Here is a 9570-nt window from a genome sequence, read left to right as displayed (position 1 = left end):
AATTGTAACAGCAGCTGTGCAGGGGGACCCAAACAAATTTTTTGTCAGGGGGCCCAAGATTCCTGGCAGCGCCCCTGAGTTCAATAGTCACTTTGAAGCTAAGTATTTAACTTCATTATAATTAGATCAGTAAAGCTCAGAGCTAGCTCACAGCTAGATATTTAGCTCAGAGCTAAATATCTAAGTAAATATATGAACATGGTGAAAATAAGACTTTGAAAAATAAACTAGTTTCCACTCTTATGACAGGTTAATAACCCAAATTATTGTAGTTAACTTTTGACTGTGACTTTACACTATTGCTGGGTGTAAAGTTACACCCAGCAATAGTGGGTGTGACTGGGTGTGTAAAGTCACACCTACTTTACACACCCAGTGGGTGTATTTGCATTGGGTGACATCGATTCTACGTCATCTGACACCCAGCATTAGTGTAAAGCAGGGGTCCCCAAACTTTTTCCTGCGAGGGCCACATAGCTGTTCCTTTCTCAAGTCGGGGGCCGGTCTCAGGTTTTGTAGAAAGAAACCTTAGAAAATTCTTGTCGAGGCGGGGTGGGGGGGAAGAAGAGAGGAGGAGGAGGCTGTTCTGTCTTTGAAACTGTTGAGCGGGGGGTGGGGGGGCGACGACACATTCGCGCTTTTAGATAGATTTTTACCCAGAATGCAAATGGAAAAAGCCGTGAGTGAAACGGTGACTGGGACTGACTAGTATATATTCCATTGAGGGAAAGTTAGTTTCACTTCTGCTCAAAAGCCCCCTGGTGGTTGAAGAAAAATCCACATATAAACCGAAAAATACAATATATGAAAAAAAACACTGAATTCTCTCTGGTATGAGGAGGGGGGCCGGATCCGGCATTGTTCAGGGGGCCGGACCAAATGACGTGGCGGGCCGAATCCGGCCCGCGGGCCGGAGTTTGGGGACCCCTGGTGTAAAGTCACAGTCAAAAGTTAACTACAATAATTTGGGTGCAGAAACTAACAATGCCACATTTTGCAGCAACCACTTTCTAACAGGTAATGATATTACCTGATATTTTATATTTATTTTGGATATTTTTGGACACCATTCATATGCAAGGTAAACTATATTATTTTTATGCCCTGGGTTGTGCCCTCTGCCCTGCAGAGTGCTAATGTTAGCAGCTAGCTCAGTCCCGAGTCCCAGACAGAAAATATGTTTATTCAGTGGGACTTTAATGCTAAAAAAAATAAAATAAAATAAAAATTAAGCTAAATAACTTAAATATAGCCTACCCATACAGTCGCAGTGAGCTGTGACTATTCAACCACATGGTTCATGTCTGGACACGAAGTATATTCATGGGATATATGAACATGGAATTTCTGTAGATGGCAGTGAATGGTTGACCTACGTTGGACCTGAATCCAGCGTCCTACGACTCAACATGGACTCCAGCATGAATTCGGGTTTACAGAAGCTAAATAAATTGTTATCAGGAGATTCAAGCATAACAACAACTTATTAGCATCATTATATAGACTAATTACTTAAAATAGCACAACTCACCAGGCAGAAATGGTTGACCCAACCTGAAACTAGAATGCTATTCTCCAGGCTTTTGAAAACTTTCACCCAGCTCATCATATACGAGGTTTGCACTCCAGATAGTTATGTGGATCATCTCGACACCGGGTAAATCCTTAAGATTATAAGAGAAGTCTTTTCACTAGACGGATATGATATTTATGATCATATCCTAAATATACACATATTTTTTCTCAATCTGTGCAAGCCCACTTAGAGTATTTTTGTACTCACTGTGATCCATTTTGCTCTGTTTTGAATTGAAGAAATCCACTTCCGGACCTCCATCTGAATTTCACACGTCATCCGAGGCTAAATATTTAACTCTAAACCAAAATAACTAGGTCAAAGGTTGAGCCCATATTGGAAAGTGGATCATAGTTAGTTATGAACCACATAACTAACTGTCTGAAACCCAGCAATAGCTGCAGTTGGGTTTGAATAGTAAATACAAACACTTAAATTGATTAAAAAATGCATATTTCGTCTAAATGACATTTTATTTGATAGGCTTGGCCCATCAGTATATTGTAGAAAGCGTGATGTGATTATACCAAATATCTCTGTGAAGCTGTACAGACAAAAAAAAAAAAAAAAATCCAAAAATGAAGAAAATGATCAAAGGCCCTGAACACCTCACATTTTGAGCCCATTTCCCTTTAATCATGACAAGAATTAAGCATAATGAGAGCACTGGTGATGATACTCATTTCCCATTAAATGAATAACTAAATGATGAGTGAAGACCTTAACCAAAAGTTGTCATGCACTTGTACTTTGGACCAGGTGGGCAAACAGTGGGAATCACAAAAACCGAAGCCTAAAAGAGGAAGTTATCAAGAGGAACATGCATCAATATCACAATATAAAATGTAACAAATTCGAACAGAGAAAATTTTCATAATGTATGAGAATATGTAAGACTCTAGAAATTCCATGTCCGCTTACATTCTCACAGAACAGGCTCCCCCTACACAAGTTGAAGCTGACAAAATATCAGGTTTTACTTGACTTTCCTTGTAAACACCCAATACTCTTGGTGGCACTAGCAAACCAGAGAGCTGAATGGATTTTCACTTCAAGGATGGATTCAATGAAAAAATGCATTAATCATTGAAACTTATCAAAACAAAACAAAGCAAACATGAGTCTGAGCATAATAGATGGCAGTACTGAAGGAGGTACAGTGTGTGACATTTTGGTCATTGTGCCTCAGCGTTTCATATTATATGAATACATGGAATGCTAAAAATGATAAAGTTTTACATCTTAACACAACCTATAAAAGCACTCCTGTTAAAACATACAGATCTAAAAGTGGTGAAACCGAAGCTCAGGTAATAAACACACTACTGATAGAAATGGCACACATTCTCACTACAAAATCATAAATCCCTTGATTAATTTCTGTTGACTTTTTAACATGAGTGCAGCAGCAGCTACAATATGTAAACAACACACTGAGGGGGGAGCATTAGCAAAGGATAGCAAGGATTGGCTTTGGGATGTTGTGTCCACATGGTGGGTGGGGTTTGGTCAGCTGTCTTGCTGGAGGCCGTTTGTGGTCCAAGAACTCAACTGCAACACAGGTCACATGACCGTTAGATAAAACATGGTTTCACTTGATTCTTCACCATATGGTTGTGCTTTGGGGTTGATCGTACTTGGTGGGGACGGTGAGTGAGCCGGAGCGGTGGAAGTGGATGTTCTGCCACTTGCTATCACGGCGGTGCCAGATGCGGGTCTCCTCGGACTGCATGGTACGCGGCATGCCGTTGCCGTCGATGTACTGTGTGAGGCGGATGTAGGCAATGCAGGCCGCCTCGTCCCCGATCAGGTGGACGTGAGGGTTCAGCAGGATGGTGTGGATGGGCAGTTTCCCCTTAGACAGAGCTATGGAGAACAAAAGTCAACCAACCGGGACCCCTGAGAACACCGATGAACATAGGCGATCTTCTTAATTTTTGAGCAGTGATGTGGTAAAATGGAGATCTGAGATTGGATAAAATGCATCAGAAAATTTGAAAATGCAAACATGAACATCCAGTCTTCAACCCAACGCTGAACTCCGAGTAACCAGGTAACAAAGGGCACAGAAGCTGCAGTAGCACTACAGATGGCAGCTAATTCTGTGAAATTCAGTCCAGTCCTGACTGTAAACCAGCTGACCAGGTCTTTCTTTTTATGGCGGTTCAGCCATGTTTGCCTTCACTTTTACCACTTGAATAAGTTGGGCAGGCCATGAAATTAGCATTTCACAATAAAGTTCATTTTCTAGAGCAGGAGTTTTATACCCATATTACCATGAATGATGTGATATGTGCCACAGCGTACTTTTAGTGGGCCGTGATCATGCAGTTATACAGAAATACTTGTCTTGTGTCATCAGCATGCACAGAAAAAGATGTTGTAATACTCTGAGCAAAGGAAACAATATAACTATTGAATAATTTAAAGTGTATCAATACTTTTTATACGAAATGGTATGCAAACGCATATTAGCAGCATATACACTCACCGGCCACGCTATTAGGTACACCTGTCCAACTGCTCATTAACGCAAATGTTGAATCAGCCAATCACATGACAGCAACCCAATACCTTTAGGCAAGTAGACATGGCCAGACAGGCACCAACAACTCAGTTTCTGAATATTTCAGAAACTACTGATTTACTGAGATTTTCATGCACAACCATCTCTAAGGGTTTAGTTCTGTGGGCGCAAATACCTTGTTGATGCCACAGGTCAGAGGAGAATGGCCAGACTGGTTCGAGCTGATAGAACAGCAACAGTAACTCAAGTTGCCACTCGTTACAACCGAGAAGAGCATCTGTGAATGCACAATATGTGTGTGCCCGGCCACTGCTGTCAGCTAACAGGAAACTGAGGCTACAATTCGTACAGGCTCACCAAAATTGGACAATGGAAGATTGGAAAAATGTTGCCTGGTCTGATGAATCTCGATTTCTGCTGCAACATTCGGATGGTAGGGTCAGAATTTGGTGTCAACATCATGAAAGCATGGATGCATCATGCCTTGTATCAACAGTTCAGGCTGGTGGTGGTGGTGTGATGCTGTGGGGGGACATTTTCCTGGCACACTTTGGGTCCATTACTACCAATTGACTGATGGACCCAAAGTGTCAACACCACGGCCTACCTGAGTACTGTGGTAATAAAGTATCTCCATCCCTTTATTACCACAGTGTTCTGATCTTCTGATGGCTACTTCCAGCAGGATACCGTGTTATGATATGAACTGTGAATCATCTCAGACTGGTTTCTTGAACACGACAATTAGTTCATTAGCTTTCACAGTCACCAGATGTGGTGGAACGGGAGATTTTCATCATGGATGTGCAGCCGACAAATCTGCAGAAACTGCATGATGCTATCATATCAATATGGACCAGAGTCTGAGGGATGTTTTCAGAACCTTGTTGAATCTACAAAGGATTAACTAAAGACAGTTCTGAAGGGGGTCCTACTAGCAAGGTGTACCTAATAAAGTGGCCGGTGATTGTAGACCGCGCAAAAACTTGACTTGTGAAAGATTTTTGAGGTATTCTTTAGGTATCCACCTAAAAAATCAGTTTTTTACTGGATGTCCATGTCTGATCAGCTTTTCATTTCACAGCTACATGAATTTATCTCCTCTTCTGCACACTTACTTTCATAAAAGCTCAATCTACTAGAGGTTTCTGCCTACAGCAACTACAATGGATAATTGTTTATTTGCTGCTCAGTAGTCATGGATTCACCTATTTTTATAGAGCATGGAGCTTGGGTCATTGAAATACAATGACAAAATGCTATGTGGCATGCGATTGGCTGCCGTTTGCAAAGCATTCAATCCATTTATTGATTGTAACTTCAAAGAGCCGCTAATGTAGATGGACTGTTTCCATTATGAATATCAGTGTATGATAAGGTATATTTGTTGTTTGAACTATTAAAATAGGCAGTCATAGGAGTTTATAGAGGGGGGCTCAAATATTTTAGCTATATAATAAAAACAATAAAAAGTAAAAACAGAAAAATATAGGAAATAATCATGCCAACTGACATGCCAATTTGCTTCAAAAGGAGCATAAATCTCCCAATATCAGAAAACCAGAAAAATAAGAAAACTTATTATATGAGTAACAAGAAAAAAAAGAGTATATTACCAACCAAGTGTGTGCGTGTATTTTTGAATTGGCTTTCCAACAAGAAACCTTGAACTTAGACCCCAGAATTTCCAGAAAATCTTTACCATTTTCAAAATAGAAGCGGTGGAACTCTGTGCCTTCGACCAGGTTTCCCAAAGCCTCAGGTTCAAATGATGTGAGACCAGGGTCACAAATCTTCCTGAAACAGACGATCACATTAGAGTTGCCTGAAGAGAGAAAGTTACAGAAACACATGTATGAAGCTAGCTGAACTCACGTGTAGGCCTCAAAGTCTCCGTTGTTGATGGCCTCAATCAGCTGCTCTGTCACTTTGATGATCTCCTGCTTACGGGCTGCAAAAGACACACCCAAGAAAGTTACTGTTTGTTGTAAATGGTGAACTGAAACACAAGTTGGAATTTTGAGCTTTATGAGAGCACTGATGATAATCATGTTCAGGAAGGGAAGCTCACAGTTTGAGGCATGGCTCACACACAGTCACATGGAGAAGAATGAATTAGAGGCTGGTTGGAGGTGAAGGGGATGGAACTCAATGCAACATCAATATTACCTTTCATGCTAAAGAGGTAAGCTAGGAGACAATGAATGCAAATAGTAAGTAGTGCATCCTTCACACAGAAACCTGTGTACCTTGGACAGCTTCAGTGTTGTTTCCAGCTAACTGAACACTGACACTCTGCTGTCCGGTCACATGTCCAAGAATGGTCACCAAGACCAGGATACCACCTACTGATGACTGACACATACTTCTGCTGAGAAGGTCCAAAAACAAGCCGCTCCGCTGTCAGAGAACAGACAAAAATAAGGCAGTGGTCCTGCATCCAACAGCACCACTTAGTTCTGATTGACCATTTGTGAAACTACTGAAACACTGCCCGTCCCCTCATGGACTTTACTTTGCAAGTAAAGACACTACAGATAAGGTTGCTGATGCACATCCAGCTAAAAAAAAAACAAAAACAAAAAAAAAAACAGCTCATTACAAAACTCAAAGTCTTTAACTTTTAGACAGATTATGAGTTGTGGGAATAAGAGTTGTTTCCCAGTGAAAGAGGGTGGGCGATATGAAAGTATGTAACTTTTATCAAAGCCCTCTTGTCCTACGTGGACACACCCGGCAGGATTCACCCTGGATTTATTCATGATAACAGGATTTCTGCTGTTTGGAGATTGCAGATACCTGGATTATCGATAAATTTATGACGGACTTGGTCGAACTAGCGAACACTCGGACTGTTGGTGTGGACAGAGATGCAAGTTGGATGTGAGTCTTGCTGAGACTCGCAGCCCAGCTGAGGACTCTAAAACTCACCAACAGGATGGAATCGATCTTGGAGAAGTTGCTAGTTTCGGTTCAGTGGAACGACCAAACTAATTTGGATAATTGGGAACTGAGATGTATCGGAGAGATTTTAGGGAAGATTGAAATTTATAATCTTCCCGACCTAAGACATTTTGTTTACGAATTGGCTTTCCCCATGTGGCCTTGGAAGGGCTGCATATCTCTAATCTCCTTGAAGATATGTAAACACAATGCTCCTTCCCTCCTCACCCCCTGCTGTTTCCATGGAGCTGTAGAGCTGAGCGCTCCCAAGGACATCATTCCTTGATAACACCTTTATCGGACTTCTGCCAGGAGGCTGAGCAACGTGGTTTCATGGCCCTGTGACGTCACGGCCTTCACTCATGTCTTTGTTTTGCCCTTTGTTTTGTCTGAGTGTTGCCATTTGCCCTAATGTGTCCTTTCCTCTTTTTATTTTATTCTGTTAGAAACTGTGGAGTACTCACTTTTAACCCAGAAAAGGAATTAGAACAAACTTGGAATCCAGAGACTCTCGTTTAGTCTCTTTAGCTTATTTTCTTCTTTAAAGCCAATGGATAAGGAACCATATTAGATCTGTACTTTTCTCTACTTATTTACACTTGGAAAATATCTGGAGTAGCGTCCAGGGTTTATTCAAGGATTCAAGTTTTTTTTTTTTATTGTCGTACCAGCTTTGCTTGTTTGTGGTATGAAATTTATAGAACCTGAATAGGACCAAGGACATCATGTAGGTTTCTTGATTAATTTTAAAATCACAGAAACTGCAGCAGTTTACTTAGAACTGGAACTCTGTGTCTGTAGAACTTGAGTTCACTTTTTCAATGACAACTGACGGAAAGGACAGTCTGTTGTCTGTCACGGTCTAAAACAGTCTTTCTCAACCCTGGTCCTCAGGCCCCCTGCTCTGCATGTTTTAGATGTGCCTCTCTTCCAGAACAGCTGATTCAAATGATTGCATGATCATCAAGTACTGCAGAAGCCTGTTAATCACCCAGAGATACAATTCAGGTGTGTGGCAGAAGGGAAATACCTAAAACATGCAGGACAGGGGGTCGGTGAGGACCAGAGTGGAGAAACACTGATCTAAAACATTGAATGTAAAAAAATCTTGATAAGTAAAAATATAATCCTAGTTACCACCAATATTTGTAAGCAGCATGAATCAAAGTTAGCAAATGGACTTTAGCTCAGCTCAAGATTGTAGCTTCCTTCCAGCTACCATGACACTTACAGTGGGAGTCGGTGGGATCTTGGTCAGCCAGTGGTGCTCTGTGCTGGGTGTCAGTGCCCTGTGTGGGGGCGTACTGGGGACCGCAGTGGGATGCAGTGAAATGGTCAGAGAAAAGGACCAGGAGGACAGATGTGATGAAAAGGAGCAGGTAGGCAGCCATCAGTGACCATAGGATGAACTGGCTGCACTCTTCACCACTAGGCCAAATGCTTGGAGAATACCAGCAGGAGGAAAAGGAAGAGGAGGAGGAGGATGAAGAATGTGAGAGCAAAGGGGGAGAGGCTGAGTACTTTAGGTGCTTCAGGTGGAAGATTTGGTGACTAGAGTACGGAGAGTGTGCTGAGGATGATGGGAAATGAGATGGAAATGCAGCAGGGATGACAAAGAAAATGAGATGGAAATACAGTAAACATGAAGAAATACATGCAGTATGAGCAGAAAATGACCATTTGTTCTTCACTCTTTAACCAGCAAGGAACAAATCACACAGACAACAGGAAGCAGAAGACAGTAATGGAACTCTTTCTCTCCAAAATGGTGGCTCCGAGAAGCCTGCAGCGCCATAATGCTGCATCACGTCATGTGATGGGAGGAGCCCCAAAAGAACAATCTAGGAACGGCTGTTCAGAAATGGTATAGATCTGGCAACCCACTGCTGACGCACTGTACTGGCTGATGCAAATGACACTGTCAGTTTTTAGGGCAACATTTCCCCTGACAATTGCAACTTCATCTAAACCTCCTTCAAAAAAAAAAAAATCACAAAGTATTCATATAAATGCACAGTAGGCAGGACCAGAAACATTCAGAGAAAGCCAAGTTGGGAACACCCATTCATTCCTTCATCATTTCATACAGAAAGTTTTTCTCTAATAAATAGTGGCACATCCAGTTTTTGTTAATAGAAAAAAAAAAGTTTTCCATCCATCCATTCTTAGTGCAGCATCTCAAAAAGGCTGGTTCCTTTCTCCAGGAGTTAGATGGGAGGCGAGGTACAACTCCATGCAGAAACATCCTGGATTCAAACCCAGACCTTCTAAGAACAGCTCCGCTTTGCAGCCCAAATCTTTTTCAAGTCCAATTAAAACAGAAGATTAAAGAATAGTAATATGGCTTTTTTTTTTACACATCTACAAAAGCCAGACTGTTTGTATTCTTATGTTGTTGCTCTGCCATTTTAAGTCTGCCACGTATTAGATATTGTCTCAGTCCAGAACAATTGAATCCAGTGCTGCTAGAATTAATTGGCTCCCTCTTGGTCAATTTCTCTTCTTTCCTTGATTTCAAAGTCAG

General features: G+C 41.5%; 1 protein-coding gene across 2 annotated transcripts; it reads right to left on the bottom strand.

Moving 5' to 3' along the window:
• Nucleotides 1-2858: 2858 nt before the first annotated feature.
• On the bottom strand, nucleotides 2859-9345 carry LOC106938319 (calcium/calmodulin-dependent protein kinase type II delta chain-like). Of its 2 annotated transcripts, none has more exons than XM_015020290.1 (5): nucleotides 8278-9345; nucleotides 5979-6054; nucleotides 5806-5900; nucleotides 3214-3442; nucleotides 2859-3127 (listed from the first exon to the last, which is right to left on the bottom strand). In XM_015020290.1, the coding sequence occupies exons 1-5, from the start codon at nucleotides 8435-8437 to the stop codon at nucleotides 3124-3126; spliced, it is 564 nt and encodes a 187-aa protein (XP_014875776.1). In that variant the 5' UTR covers nucleotides 8438-9345; the 3' UTR covers nucleotides 2859-3123. The 2 variants fall into 2 exon arrangements, with proteins under 2 accessions (XP_014875776.1, XP_014875777.1); XM_015020291.1 differs by lacking the exon at nucleotides 8278-9345 and adding an exon at nucleotides 6353-6994.
• Between the last annotated feature and the right edge of the window lie 225 nt (nucleotides 9346-9570).

This window comes from Poecilia latipinna, unplaced genomic scaffold, assembly GCF_001443285.1.
Source record: "Poecilia latipinna isolate Pla-1442-1.1 unplaced genomic scaffold, P_latipinna-1.0 Scaffold2561, whole genome shotgun sequence".
NCBI classification, from domain to species: Eukaryota; Metazoa; Chordata; class Actinopteri; order Cyprinodontiformes; family Poeciliidae; genus Poecilia; species Poecilia latipinna.
Note: the sequence above shows the minus strand (reverse complement) of the source record. Positions and strands in the feature narration are given on the sequence as shown.

Excerpts from the sequence above, each read along its gene's own strand:
- LOC106938319 (XM_015020290.1), bottom strand. The coding sequence starts at position 8,437 with ATGGCTGCCTACCTGCTCCTTTTCATCACATCTGTCCTCCTGGTCCTT. Across the intron at positions 6,055-8,277 it reads AGATCCCACCGACTCCCACT|CCCGTAAGCAGGAGATCATC; the intron begins GTAAGTGTCATG and ends TGTCTTTTGCAG. Across the intron at positions 5,901-5,978 it reads GGAGACTTTGAGGCCTACAC|GAAGATTTGTGACCCTGGTC; the intron begins GTGAGTTCAGCT and ends CGTCTGTTTCAG.